We start from the raw sequence: 15,754 nt of genomic DNA on the forward strand, positions 1-15,754 counted from the left end.
AAATACTGAATACTGCGTACCATCGGTACCTCGCGTACCTTTAGGAATAAAATAGACCCCACAGTGAACCTTAGTTTCTTATCCAGCAATTCTTATCCCTTACTTACTTACTTAATTGGCCTAACGTCTTATGACAAGGCCTGCGCAGTATAATTTCTCCATCTGTATAATTTCTCCAGTTCCGCGGGCACCCAGTGCTCGCCAGATCTTGCTCCACCTGGTCTTGCCACCTCGCTCACTGTGCCCCTCTTCGTCTTGTTCCTACCGGATTTGATGCGAAAACCATTTTTGCAGGATAGTTGTCCGGCATTCTAGCAACATGTCCTGCCCAACGTATCCGTCCAGCTTTAACCACTTTCTGAATACTTGGTTCGCCGTAGAAACGCGCGAGCTCGTGGTTCATTCTTCGCCTCCATACACCGTTCTCTTGCACTCCGCCAAAGATGGTTCTTAGCACCCGCCGTTCGAAAACTCCGAGTGCTCGTAGGTCCTCTTCTAGCAATGTCCACGTTTCGTGCCCGTAGAGGACAACCGGTCTAATTAGCGTTTTGTACAGTGTGCACTTTGTACGGGGGCTCAGATTGTTCGACCGCAAGTGTTTGTGGAGTCCGTAGTAGGCCCGACTTCCGCTGATAATACGTCTTTTAATCTCACGGCTGGTATTGTTGTCCTCTGTTGCCAGCGAGCCAAGGTATACGAACTCGTCGACTACCTCGAACTCATCCCCGTCGATTACCACGGTGCTGCCCAAGCGAGCCCTGTCGCGCTCGGTCCCGCCCGCCAGCATATACTTCGTTTTAGACGTATTTATCTGCAATCCAATCTTCTCTGCTTCGCGTTTCAGTCTGGTGTACTGATCTTCCACCGCCTCAAATGTTCTGCCGACAGCATCGACGTCGTCAGCAAAGCAAATAAATTGACTGGATTTATTGAAAATCGTGACCCGCATGTCGATCGCCGCTCGCCTTATAACACCTTCAAGCGCAATGTTGAATAGCAGGCAGGAAAGACCATCTCCTTGTCGAAGTCCCCTGCGAGATTCGAATGGGTCCGACAATCCACCCGAGATTCTCACACAGCACTGGATCCCATCCATCGTAGCCATGATAAGTCTAGTAAGCTTACCCGGAAAGCCGTTTTCGTCCAAAATTTTCCATAGCTCTTGTCGGTTTACGCTATCATATGCGGCTTTGAAATCGATGAACAGGTGGTGCGTGGGGACTCGGAATTCGCGGCACTTCTGGAGGATCTGCCGCAGGGTGAAGATTTGGTCTGTTGTAGACCGACCCTCCATGAAGCCGGCCTGGTAACTTCCCACAAATCTATTGGCTATTGGCGATAGTCGATGAAAGAGGACTTGGGACAGCACTTTGTAGGCGGCATTCAGGATAGTGATGGCTCGGTAGTTCTCACAATCCAGCTTATCACCTTTCTTGTAGATAGGGCAGATAACCCCGTCTTTCCACTCCTGCGGTAGTCGTTCCGTATCCCAAATCTTGACAATCAATTGATGCAGACAGCCGGCCAACTTGTCCGGGCCCATTTTAATAAGTTCCGCTCCAATGCCATCCTTTCCCGCTGCTTTGTTGTTCTTCAGCCGCTGGATGGCTTCTTTAACTTCCCTTATCGATGGGGGTGGCACCTCTTCGTCGCTTGCTGCACCAATGTGGTCACTTCCTCCGCTATCATGGTCTTCCGCCTGCACGCCATTCAGGTGTTCATCGTAGTGCTACTTCCACCTTTCGATCACCGCACGGTCATCAGTCAAGATACCTCCATCTTTATCTCTGCACATTTCGGCCCGCGGCACGAAGCCTTTGCGAGATCCGTTGAGTTTCTGATAGAACTTCCGTGTGTCGTGAAAGCGGTACAGCTGTTCGAGTTCTTCGCACTCCTTCTCCTCTTGGTGGCGCTTCTTTTCCTTGAAGAGTCGGGTTTGCTGCCTCCGCTTCTGTTTGTATCGCTCCACATTCTGACGGGTGGCTCTACGCAGCATTTGTACCCGCGCTGCGTTCTTCTCATCCAATATCTGCTGGCATTCCTCGTCAAACCATTCGTTACGTCGATTCGGTGCCACACTGCCTAGGACGTTCTCCGCTGGGCTGTTAATGGCTGTTTTCGCGGCATTCCAACAGTCCTCCAGAGGGGCTTCATCCAGCTCACCCTCTTCCGGCAGCGCGGTTTCGAGAGGTAATGCGTAGTTTTCGGCGACCTCTGGTTGCTTCAGTCGCGCTAGATTATACCGTGGCGGGCGGCGGTATGGTATGTTGTTCACAACAGATAGTTTTTGACGTATCCTTACCATCACTAGGTAGTGATCCGAATCAATGTTAGCGCCCGGATAGGTTCTGACGTCGATAATGTCTGAAAAGTGCCGACCATCTATCAGAACGTGGTCGATTTGTGATTCTGTCTGGTTGGGTGATCTCCAGGTGTACCGATGGTAGAGGTTATGCTGGAAGAAGGTACTACGTATGGCCATGTTCTTGGAGGCGGCGAAGTCGACAAGTCTTAGGCCGTTTTCGTTCGTTTGCTGGTGAGCGCTGAACCGTCCAATCACCGGTTTGAATTCCTCCTCCTGACCAACCTGAGCATTACAGTCCCCGATGATAATTTTGACATCATGTCTTGGGCAGCGGTCGTATTCACGCTCCAACTGCGCGTAGAATTCGTCTTTGTCATCATCGGTACTTCCGAGGTGAGGGCTGTGCACGTTAATTATGCTTATATTGAAGAATCGGCCCTTTGATCTGCACATTCGGGGGTTGATCGGCCACCACCCGATCACCCGCTTCTGCATCTCGCCCATCACTATAAAAGCTGTGCCCAGCTCGTGTGTATTGCCGCAGCTCTGGTAGATGGTATGACCATCTCTATACGTACCTACCATCGTTCCTTTCCAGCATACCTCCTGCAGCGCTACGATGTCGAACTTGCGGCTCTTCACTTCTTTAGAAAGCACGTGGGTACTTCCGAGGAAATTTAGAGACCGACAGTTCCATGTTCCTAATTTCCAATCGTTAGTCCGTTTTCGTCGCCTGGGTCTTTGCCGATTGTTCCGATTAGAGTTATTATTATTACTTACGGAGTCCATTGCTTTGGTTTTTTTAGTGGTTCAGGCTTGCAAAGCCCGCAACCAACCCCACAGTATCGCCGGAGGGCCAACGTAGCTCGAAGGAGCCCTCCTCCCCTGTCAGCATACGACCTTGGTTTCCACCGGGGTTGGTTACCCGATTCCCACCCGAGGTTGCTCGTGTCCCGGCTGGTACCACGAGGAGGTTGGGGTAGGAGTTGCTAGGTAAGAGGCTGTGAACCACTGTGGGGTCTATTTTATGCCCAGAGCACAAGGCACCGATGGTACGCATTACCAAGCCATTTACCAGCCATCTTATCCCTATATTTTGTATTAGTTGATTTTTTCGGTGAAATAGAAACCAGTAAAATATTGCGATTGCCGCGGACGTTTCGACCTGCTTTTTGTTGGTCCCTACCTCCTCGTGGTACTAGCCGAAATTCGAGCAACCTTAGTGGAGATCGGATAACCAACCGGTGGAAACCAACTTTGTATACCGACAGAGAAGCAGTCACTCATGCGAATGCTGAGTGTCAGCACGAGAAGTAGCCTTACTAGCCACCATGAGCACCTGCTCTAATGTAAGGAGCGGCTTTTGACGGCTTGATGATTCCTCAATCTAGTTAGCGCCTGTACTCGAGGTTAGGAGCAGCTACACACGATAACGGATAAGAACGTGAACTGAATGTCTCTGAAACTGCAGTTCACTAAATTTCGAGGGTGGTGATGGGGTACACGAATAGCTAGAGCCCCGAAATTTCCGCATCGTGGAACTGTAGGACATCTGTCACAGAGGCGTGAAGCTGTGGATGATCCGTGGAGGCTATGCCCAATTTTACCAAAACGGTGGAGCGTCAATCGAGCTTTGTAAGAATGGGCAGAACGAACGGCGATTAACGAGAAGACGAGAAGAAGCATGTTGTGGATAAATGCCCGTTTCATCAATTACACCATGATAAACGTACACTGTCCACACTAAGGTAGATCCGACGATGAGAAGAAAGCATCCGCCATGGGACATCAATATCGTTATCGGGGATATGGCCAGGTGGACCCCATAGCCTGCCCACCGATACGAACGATAACTGTCAGTGACGTATCAGCTTTGCAGAGTCTTGATGGCTGGTGATTAAAAGCACTTTTCTCCCAGCGAAGATAACCACAAGGCTCCATGGAGATCATCTGACCAATAAACGTTAAATCAAATCGACTATATTGTCATTGACGACCAGTTTTTATCGAGCATTACCATCATACACTCCAAGTGGGTGCGGATATCGACTCGGATTATTATCTAGCAGCAGTACATGTACGCTCAAAACTATCGACGGGTTATACCTCGGGATAAAGCCGGCTTCGTCCGCTGTGATTCTAGATTCCTCGCCTCTCGAAGTCCTAGGTGCTAGGTGAAGAAACCTCCAGTGCACGAAATTATTGGTTTGGCGGGGAATGCCAATAAGCAATGTCCATATGGAGAATTCGACCACAATCCTGAGAAGGAAAAAGCGCCTGAAGGAAAACAGAAACCGTAGAGAACTAGAACAAATATTCCGAGTTGATGAAACGTGCTACTTTTATGAGAAGGTGAACTAACCTAGTAAGTAAAGGATACACACCAAAACCTGACATGGAAGCTGGTCTCACACGAGCACGAGATGGTCGACAGGTGGAACCAGTTCTTCGATGGGTGTCTCAATGGTGATATAACAGAAGAAGATGAAACGGAGTTAACCTAGGATTGCCTACAAACAACAACCGGGTGTCTGCTCCCAATCTCGAAGCTCAGCGAAGGTCAGTTAAAGAATAGTAGGGCCGCCGGAAAGGACCGACTCCCGGCAAAACTATTAAAATGGCAAATAACCACCAATAATGGCACTTCACTGCATAATTTCAAGGATTTGGGAAGAGAAGAAACTACCAGAGAAGTGGATGTAAGGTGTGTTTTGTCCCATTTATTAAATGGGCAATCAACTCTATTGCTATAATTACCGCAGTATTATGCTGATCCACGCCGCCTACAAAGTGCTCTTCCAGATTTTGTTACGTCGTCTACTCCCAGTAGCAACAGAATTCGTAGAGCAGTATCAGGCGGGTTTAATGTAGGCCCGTGCTACTATGGGTCAAATTTTTACTCTCCGACAATCCATCCTCTAGAAACTGCCCACGCATCATATTTTCATGGACTTCAGAGCAACATATGATACAGTCGAACGCTAACAGCTCGGGCAGATGATGCACGAGAGCGGTTTCCCAAACTGACGCGGCTATTCAAAGCTACCCTGGAGTGAATGATGTACTACGTGCGTGTTTTGGTGGCATTCTTGAGTTTATTTGAATTTAAATTTGAAATCGTTATTGAAGGTGTAGACATCGAAACGAGAAAAACGATCTTCAGTGCAGTGACTATTGACGGTGATGAACTGGAATTGGTTGATGAGTTCATTTAGTTCAGGAGCCGTGGTTACCGAGATGTAAAACTCCATATTTCTTAGTTTTGCAAGTATAAAATTGTTCTTGTTTCTCCATAAGAACGCTTCCTAATTTCATCCTTATTTCATCGAGGTAAAAGTGAATATCTCTTGTTTTCGCTAAATGCTGGTAGATTCAATATTTTTTCAACAAAAGAAAAAAAATTTTGCAGTGCTTTCTTACAGTTTTGTGTTTGTTCAGAGCACTTGTTTGCTTCCAATAAAAAATTAAAAGAAAGGTAGTAAAATTGACCGAATACATGTGGCTTGTACCAGAATCAGGCTGTATTTAAATATATTTTCTTGGTGTTTTCGAAAATACGCATTTCCAGTAAAATTGTAGAAAATAATATTGTTTTCAATTCAGTGTAGTTTTCCCGTACCATTTTGCTGAAGACGATTGTTTCCAAAACCACCATGAAAAATCTATTTAAATTTACCATGATTCTGGTACAAACAACATGTTTTCAATCTATTTTACTACTTTTTTGTAATTCCGGTCAAGCTTTTGTTATTGCCCCTTTTATGACTACATTAGATTACTGTGATATTTAATGAAACATACCCCATTTTGCACTGAATCTGACACTGGAGTTTAGTTTAATCCAAGAAATATTTTTACACAGGTACTATAAACAGCCATATTGAATTTTGTGCGTGACGTATGAAAGTTCAAAAAGCCATACGATTGCACTGTGAATTTGTTATTTTTTTCATTTTTACGGATATTTGTGTTTCCGATACATTTTTACGTGATTCTCTGTTCATTTTTAGGCAACATCTCACTTGCATACAGCTTAATAAGGGTAACTATTGTAGGGTATGTTGCTACATCGTCGTAATTGCCTATTCCCGTCCTATCCAACACAAATTATTAAAAATATCAGCATTTTTATGACACACAATGCAAAACTAGTTATCCTCTAATATTTTAGTTAGTTGTCTATCATACGCGATCAATCAAAGTTAGCTGAGATCTATTTAAATGCTTTTTATCATTAAAGAAGTCTTACCAGCCAAATTTCCTACGTTTTTCGTGCGACGAAGAAGACAATGTCGACTAATCGTTTTAATTTCCGTCATTCATAAATGAAAATAACTCACGCAAGGCATTGTCGGTATTCTACAGCCAGGAAAACTTGCCTGACCTGCAGAAATTTTGTAGAATAACATTTGTCATGCCGTCCTACACAAATACATGCGCGTTAGCTTCGTAAACATTGTTGTGATTTTTAGTTCGGACGATGAAAAATTTCGTTGGACGGATTTTAAAACGGTACGACGCATTTTAGAAATAAAGTCAGTTGCGTAATTTCAATAATATGCTTTAATAGTCGCTTTTCAGTGATTTCGAAGTTCACGGATCGGAAGATAAGTGTGTTTTAGTCAAATCAGCACAAGAACTTTTGGAGTATTCATTAAATCCATCCAAAAAATGATGAAAATTAGAATGGCTTTACTTATTACGACGGGAATTAGAAAAGAACCCTATATGTATTTAAAAACGATTTTGATCTTCGGTTTCATCTCTTATCTACAGAATGGTACGTTGCGCGATTGAAGATGGTGCAAATTGATGACAAGGAAAGGCAATAATTACAAAGCTAATACTACACATTATTCCACAGCTTCCCACGAAATGCTTTCGTCCGAAAATCTGGAAAGGTTTATGAATAGAGCGTCAAACACGGACATGAAAAACATGTTCATTTGTTTCAGACATTTTGCGCCGTCGAGTTTAACACATATTCAGAAGGTATTTAGTTAACAACGGTAAATAATAATTATTGCTGTTCGTTTTATGAACACTACATTTTGTTTTCTTTTTGCAATTCCTACCATCATAGCTGCAAACCCGCGATAAGCGGTTCAAGCGATACCAACTAAAAAACTATCGCAAACGTTCGTGAAATCTAAAGTTTTAATGCAGAATCTTTCAATATTGGGGAATAAATCGTCAAAATTGTTGCTACCGCCCTGCCAAGAACCATCCTTGCCAGGGATATGTGTGATATTTTGTATAAAAACCCGAATTAATCCACCTAGCGGCGTGACCTAGCCTTTCTACTGCCACAATAATCATTATTTAATTTCTCAGGAACTTAATTGTAGATGTATAGATGTTATATTAGACTATATTTTTAAATATCCGTTCCGTATTCCTCAAAATCCTTATTCGCCAGTAAAATTCACAACGTATTGTGTAGAATAATTATATTTTCTTTCCTTGGGTGCGTAAATACATGTAAGCGTCATTTATGTTACTTGATGAACACCTTATTTAGTTTTATAATATTTATAGAAAAATAATGTAAACACAAAAGATAATTTTTACAGACTTGAATGAATATGTATAGAAAATTAGAAATTAACCCTCTAACGGGTCTACAGACGGCCTTAACTTTCGGGCTTCAGAGCCACATACGAAACTTGTTTTGAATTGACAATATGAAGTATTTGTTCATAGCAGATTTTTTGATATTTTGATATTAATACCATGCATTCAAAAGTTAGCATCTTTGAAAAACAAGAGTTCAGAAAAATTATTATTATATTTCGCTTTTGAAGAAAAAGGATATCTACAACAAAATGATTGATCTCAAAATTTTACTATTGGTTTGCTTGGCTTCAATTTTGCAATATATCTGAATTAGAAAAAAAAACTGAATAGAGCATTAGATATGAAAACGAGAAATGGAACTATTTCTTAGCTAGCGCTCCTTCAGATAATTATTTTTGCATGAAAATCAAAACTTAAGCTTCTTTTGAATGTACTTTCATGAAAAGATAGTCTTTAGCTTGACAAGATGAGGTTGAAAAATAGTGCCAAAGCTGCGCCATAAACATGCTTGAGAATGGGAAATATGATCGATATGATTCCCAGTGCTTGTCTTTTTTTGATTTATTTATTAAAACATGATACATGACATAAGACATCTGTCCTTTAAAATATCACTAACGAAAACAAATCTTACAAAATTTCTACCGTGCAACGTTTACTTCCTATTTTTCATATAACATTTCTAAGCTCTAGTATCTATTGATTGAAAAGAGCATCTATTGATGCGCAGAATTTGTTTGGAATTTGTACAAATTTATTTGGAAAAATCAACTCACTAGTATTTTTGGTTCTATACACCACATGGTTCTACATGCTTAAATAAACTGCTTTTCTTCGCTTTTTGCTTTTCTTGTACAATTGTGAGTAACAGCAAGTGAAGAAAATGACAATTGAAATCTGAAATCAAAGAAAAGAAAAAACTTTTTGATTGAATCCCACTATTTAATATTTATTTGCAACAGATACGTAGTTCACCTACGACGTGCAGGCTTCATCAGTGTCTTATTTCAAAGCGTAATCTGTCGCGAATGAATATTAAATAGTTGAATTTAGTCGGTAAAAGTTTTTTCTTTTCTTTAATTTCAGAGTTCGTATTCCACTAAGAGGCTTCAAAAACTTCAGACAATTGACATGTTTCTCACTTTTCTTGAATTTCATTGCAAATTTTAAAATTGCAAATTGTCATCACATACATACATACATACATACATACATACATACATACATACATACATACATACATACATACATACATACATACATACATACACACATACATCACACACATCTCATACATTGAATACAATCAACATTTGATTGATATGTTTTGATTTCACACGTTTTAACGGTTTAATATACGGTGCTTAAGTGTTAAAGTTTGAATAACTTTTGAATGAAGCGTCCGATTTTAAATAACTCAGTTTCGTTTGATAGATCTCAGCAGTAATTTTCAAATAATCATAAAATGTGTGATGTTTTTCATTAAATTAATGCTTATATGTTACATAAATATGTTTTAAATACTATTTTTTCACATTTCTTTATGTAACTTTCAAACTACAAGTCCAATCGTCATGAAATTTGGAAGTTAAGGGTTTGCAAGGCTCCCCTTTCATATGCAATCAATTTTGTTCAAATCGGTTAAGAGACCTATGAGATAATGAAGTCCCATATTTTTCGTATTTTTATACATAACTTTTGAACTAAAAGTCCGATCAGTATGAAATTCAATAGCGACCAATGGGACACCTAGACCTTTCATTTGACACTAAGAACATTAAAATCGGTCCAGCCATCTCCGAGAAAAGTGAGTGAGATTAAAAGCGTCACATACACACACACACACATACACACACACACACACACACACACACACACACACACACACACACACACACACACACACACACACACACACACACACACACACACACACACACACACACACACACACACACACACACACACACACACACACACACACACACACACACACACACACACACACACACACACACACACACACACACACACACACACACACACACATACATACACACAGACACACAGAAAATGCTCAGTTTTCGAAACTGAGTCGAATGGTATATAACATTCGGCCCGCAGGACCTTCTTTCCATTTCCGGTTTTCCAAGTGATTTCTATACCTTTATACTATATATTTATATAGTAGAAAGGCAAAACCACTTGTTTTTCATGTCGATACATTCGCTGTAACATAAAGATTCAAAATATATGGAATCGAAAAATAAATTCTTAGATTTTAGGCAAAATTTAAAAAAATGTGCAAATTTCCATATAAGTATCAGGAAACTTGAACTTTCATACGTCACAATGGACACCAATACTAATGCAGGGTCGAATCGATAGTATCTTTCTAATAAATATTTCTTGAGTTTAATCAACTTATGAGTTTGACTTCTTTTTTACTTCATTTTCCTTTAGCTAAATCGTGTGCGAGATTCGACTGTGATAATTCGGGGTAGTCTAAATAGGGGCAAATGTCGCAATATTGTGTCGCAAGCACTAAATTGGACTTCCGAAAAAACGGCAAACGATTTTTCTTCCGTACTTACTGAGCGTCATAATAACGCCGATTTTTCAGAATTTCAGAAATCTTTTCAGCCGAAAGGTACGGGTGGACATTTTATTTGTACCCTCTTAAATAGCATTTCTTAGATTTCTTACCATGATTTTTTTTTCTGTGTAAATAGAATATCTTTTTTACTTTTCGAGCAGTTTCAATTTTTGAGCAGTTCAAAATTTTCTGCCATCACTGTTCCTCTGACGTTTCAAGCACGAGCACAGGGATACCAGATTTGCAGATTTGTCTGCAAATTGCAGATTTTTGGAACGGTCTTGCAGATCATTATAAATTTGCAGATATTTGCAGTTTTTATGACTTTTATTGTTTTGTTGCAGATTTTTGTTCGAAGCTCTTTAAACTTTCACAGACTTCCTAAAAAATTGTGCAGATTTTCGCAGATTATTCTCAAACCAGAAAATTCGAGTAGCCGGAAAACTGCTCGATTTTTCCGGTTTTCGAGCAGTTGCAGACATTTTTTTAGAAAATATGGCATCTCTGCACGAGCAGAAGATTGTTTTGTTGTTGCTGATTTGCATACCGTGATTGATACCGTTACTGTGCCGGTTGCAAGTAATTCTCAAATACAAAACGATTGTGTTGTGAATTGTTTCTAATTGTGAATCTTGTGTCTTAGATTTGCTGTTGGTGAGTGCTACTTTTTTAACAAATTAAAACATCTAAAATGTGTAATGCGTTCCCATTATATAACTAGTGTTTGCAATACTCTCAACGCCAGCTTTTGCGCAAAGAGTTTTACCGGCCGGGTTTTCGTCCATTGTTGATTGACTGCTCAGCTAAACTAGCATATCAGAAATGCCTAAAAATCCCGATGCCGAGCGAAACAATCCCTGCCTGGCAGAGCAGGATTTGGTGCACAAATGTTTGAACAGAAACAACTATGACCACAGTGCGTGCGAGTTGTATGTTACGAACTACACCAACTGCAAGGACTTTTGGTACAAAATCCGTCGAGAGCGGCGAGCCAAGGGAATCTATCCCTATCTGCCCGATCTCGAGGACCGAGCTCGCATCAAGGCTGAACATATGAAATCGAAACCCACTAACAACTAGATTGTTGGGATTGTTTGGTGCTGCTGCTGTTAGGTTCATTTCGAAAATTTTAGTGATATTGAATATATGAATATGTTGCAATAAACCAGTTAATTGTATTTTTCGTTAAAAAAGTGAAATTGTTTTCACTTTAATTGTAAAATTTTTAACAAAGTAAAATTCAAAAAACCAAATAGTTTAGAAAAAGAAATATCGAGTTGAATAAGGAAAAAAATTAGACGGTTATGCGTATAGTATACCCTACAGGGGCATATTATAGCATTAGTCTGAATGAAAACCAAGCTATAAAGTTTTATGTTTTCCAATACCAATACACAATTCCAGACAGTTTGGTTTTAACGCTCCAAAATGGAACCTGGTCGTTCAGATAAGGCGGAATCACGCGTCCTGTTTTATATAAAATCCTAAATGTGATTTAAACCAATTGGTTGTACATTATCATCATGACGAACCTGGCATGACTTTATGACCCTATTTTTAATGTGTATTTTTGTTAACGTAACTTATACCAACAAACTGAAAACCGGTATATGCACATAATAACAGGGAATGTATAAAACAGTGAAAGCCCAACAGTTCAGTTATTGCACTGATTCCAACGAGTGTGGTTGTGTTCAGGTTGGTTTCCTACGTGAAAATACGGGTGGTTCAATTGGTATCTTCTTAACCAAAGCTTTTTAAAGTTTTTGCTTTTCGATTTCCCTTTTCGGACAAAGAAATAGGTAAGTTTTACTCAATTTGAGCAAACTAAAGTGACGACGTGTCACCTGTTTGGCTTCCATAAGCCCGAGCTAGTTCTTCAATGAACTGCAATGAAAGCTTTTATCTATGTATCTTTCAATTAAACACTACCCTGATTTATTCAAAGCTACTTTATTTGAATTAGATAACAAGTCTCAGGTAGTGTAGCTGGTCAATGAACAAGTTGTAGAGAGTGTTTCGAGTGAGTGGTGAAACAAGCTTCACGCTTCACAGTAACAGGCGACGCCTTCGCTAACCCCAGGAGGGTGTGTGGCTCAGGCTACACGTCACTGTTTTATGAAAACATTAAGAACATTCTCCCAGTAGCTGGTGATATGGTTCAATTCTCGCGGGACGGGTTTGCCATCGAACGTTACTCGTTCCCCGAAATTAAATTTATGTAATCCCGTTTTTTTTTTCGATTGCAAATCATCAACTTACTGCGTGTTTAGTTTCGAAGTTCAAAAATAAGAGTAGTGGTGCGTTAACGAAAAAAAAACTCGATTCGCACAGTAAATTTTGGCTTGTCACGCCACCAGACAGTGATAAGCTAAGTTGATTGGCTGGAACGTGGCTTGATAAAAAACGCATCTTATTTTCAGAGTGCCGGTTCAGCTGTTGCGTCCAGCGAAGGCCATTCAGAATGAAGAATTGACGCGAATCGAGCAGCCACTTATAATGCTGTATAACGCTCGTGTTCTAGAGGTAATGCGCTAAGCTGCGAGAACAAGAAGAAGCTCACAGTTAATTGTATGTACCTATTTCGTTTCGTAGTTGCAGTCGAAGGTCAATGTCGGCGGAAATCGGGGGTAAAACCTGAGGTTTCTCAACTGTTTCGGCTGTGCGGTTTGCATTTTATTTTATTTTGATTGTACGCACTTTTATGAGCGACTTAATGATGGCTTACCAGTTTGTTATAAGAATCTATCGTCTGCTAGCATGAGAAAAGTTTAGAAAATTAGTAACTTAAAAACTGGCGATGTTCTGTTTCCCAGATCCTGGATTTCAGCCAAGCCAACCTATCTGGGCCCATCTTGATAAGATCCGCTGCGATGCCATCTTTGCCAGCTGCCTTGTTCTTTTTGCCTTCGTCATATACAAGACGAAAAAAACACTTGCAAAAAAGACGCACCTCAAGTAGACAAAGTATACACAGAACTCAAAGCTGCTTTTGACCCCATTGACCACCTCTGATGGCTTTAGCAAAATTACGCTCCACTGAGTCGTACTGCTTTCGCCATTAACCTGAAGTTTCACAGGGGAGAAATCTAGGATCATTGCTGTTCATTATATTATTTTAATGACGTCTGCTCTATGATTCCATCGGACTGCAAGCTACTATACGATGATGGCTTAAAATCGACTTTTTCAGGCTTCCCAACTGTATATAACCACTTAAAACATTTCAGTATGAACGAATATAAAATTGTAAAGATTCCGATAGACAAAACTAACGCGGGAATTTTCACCAAAAATTGAAACATAATAAGCAAATAAAAAGATTCTTTCACTGGTTACTATCTCAGCTCAAAGTACTCGACCGGATATAATTATAATTGCATTTAACTCACTCAGTCGATTCAATAAAAATCCGTGACAAAAGTACTGAATTGCGGCGATGCATGTTTTCTGTTATCTTCGGGGAAATTCGACACACAGGTTGAAATACAAGCAAGGGGCTGAACTGGATGCTACCAGATAAATATTATGATGCTGATTGGGGCTCTCATCCTGATAATAGAAATTTCACGAGCGAACACGTATTCTTACGGTTTTATGGTTTTGCACTTTCAACGTGTAAAACGGGGGGTATGGCAATGGATATCGCTGTACAATATTTCCGGAATTTAATTAGCCTCACTGTTAGGTACTATCACAATCCATGCAAAGGTCTCTGACAACTGGAAACTATTACAACTAATCTCCGATCACATTCACTTTGCTCTCGTTACAGTGTGCTAATCAAACATGGCCACAAAGATCAGAGCCGGACCGGTGGTGGACATCCTCGGCGACGAGATGACCCGCATCATTTGGGACTCGATCAAGGAGAAGCTGATTCTGCCCTTCCTGAACATCGAGCTGCACACGTTCGATCTGGGCATCGAGAACCGTGACAAGACGAACGACCAGGTGACGGTCGACTGTGCCGAAGCCGTTAAGAAGTACAACGTGGGCATCAAGTGCGCAACCATCACGCCCGATGAGGCTCGTGTGAAGGAATTCAATCTGAAGCAGATGTGGCGTTCGCCAAATGGAACCATTCGTAACATTCTCGGAGGAACCGTGTTCCGTGAGGCTATCATTTGCAAGAACGTACCTCGGCTGGTGCCCGGTTGGGAGAAACCGATCGTCATCGGTCGTCACGCTCACGGTGATCAGTACAAGGCAACGGATTTCGTCGTCCCCGGTGCCGGTAATCTGGAGATTAAATTCACTCCGGCCGCAGGAGGTGAACCGATCAGCTATGTCGTTCACCAGTACAAGGGTCCGGGTGTTGCCATGGCTATGTACAATCTGGATGACTCAATCGTCGATTTTGCTCATTCCTCGTTTAAGGTCGCTCTTGACCGTAAATTCCCTCTGTATTTGAGCACAAAGAATACTATTCTGAAGAAGTATGACGGTCGTTTTAAGGATATTTTCCAGGATATTTATGACAAAGATTACAAGAAGCAGTTTGAAGCTGCCGGTATCTGGTACGAGCATCGTCTAATCGATGACATGGTTGCCTATTGCATGAAGGCTGAGGGAGGATTTGTGTGGGCTTGTAAGAATTACGATGGTGATGTACAGTCTGACACTGTTGCTCAAGGTTTTGGATCGCTTGGTTTGATGACCTCGGTGTTGGTCTGTCCGGATGGTAAAACGGTCGAAGCTGAAGCCGCCCATGGAACCGTCACCCGTCACTATCGTTTCTATCAGCAGGGCAAGGAAACCTCGACCAATCCGATTGCATCGATCTTCGCCTGGACACGTGGTTTGTTGCATCGCGCCAAGTTGGACGACAATGCCGAGCTGAAGAAGTTTGCCGAAACTCTGGAAAAGGTTTGCATCGACACGATCGAATCCGGTTTCATGACCAAAGATTTAGCCATCTGCATGAAGGGTATGGCTAACGTAACACGGGCTGACTACTTGGAAACGTTTGAGTTTATGAACAAACTCGGAGATAATCTTAAGGCCGCTTTGGCTTAGGTTAACGTCTACCACTGGTGAAAGGAGGGCATTTAATAATTGTACAATAGAATAAGCTGCACTGCGGAATGCTCAGAGAAAACTGTACAACTATCTCACAATTTAGTGCTTGCGTATTATGGCCGAAAATTGTACGTTTTTGTTGAAAAATAAACATCTTTTGTCTGAAATCTACTCATAAATTCTTAAAATCGTTAATTTATTTATTTGAGTTTTTTGTATGGTAATCCATCCAACTTAGTAGGCTTCGAAAATCC

At 41.2% G+C, this 15,754-nt stretch overlaps 2 protein-coding genes across 2 annotated transcripts; both read left to right on the forward strand.

The window, feature by feature from the left end:
• Positions 1–11,026: 11,026 nt before the first annotated feature.
• LOC128733527 (coiled-coil-helix-coiled-coil-helix domain-containing protein 7) lies at positions 11,027–11,604 on the forward strand. Its single transcript, XM_053827178.1, has 2 exons — positions 11,027–11,132; positions 11,200–11,604. The coding sequence occupies exon 2, from the start codon at positions 11,301–11,303 to the stop codon at positions 11,556–11,558; it is 258 nt and encodes an 85-aa protein (XP_053683153.1). The 5' UTR covers positions 11,027–11,132; positions 11,200–11,300; the 3' UTR covers positions 11,559–11,604.
• Positions 11,605–12,157: 553 nt separating this feature from the next.
• LOC128733526 (isocitrate dehydrogenase [NADP] cytoplasmic) lies at positions 12,158–15,662 on the forward strand. Its single transcript, XM_053827177.1, has 2 exons — positions 12,158–12,280; positions 14,254–15,662. The coding sequence occupies exon 2, from the start codon at positions 14,268–14,270 to the stop codon at positions 15,495–15,497; it is 1,230 nt and encodes a 409-aa protein (XP_053683152.1). The 5' UTR covers positions 12,158–12,280; positions 14,254–14,267; the 3' UTR covers positions 15,498–15,662.
• Positions 15,663–15,754: the final 92 nt, after the last annotated feature.

The sequence above is a fragment of the Sabethes cyaneus genome, chromosome 2, assembly GCF_943734655.1.
Source record: "Sabethes cyaneus chromosome 2, idSabCyanKW18_F2, whole genome shotgun sequence".
NCBI classification, from domain to species: domain Eukaryota; kingdom Metazoa; phylum Arthropoda; class Insecta; order Diptera; family Culicidae; genus Sabethes; species Sabethes cyaneus.

Excerpts from the sequence above, each read along its gene's own strand:
- LOC128733526 (XM_053827177.1), top strand. The coding sequence starts at position 14,268 with ATGGCCACAAAGATCAGAGCCGGACCGGTGGTGGACATCCTCGGCGAC.
- LOC128733527 (XM_053827178.1), top strand. The coding sequence starts at position 11,301 with ATGCCTAAAAATCCCGATGCCGAGCGAAACAATCCCTGCCTGGCAGAG.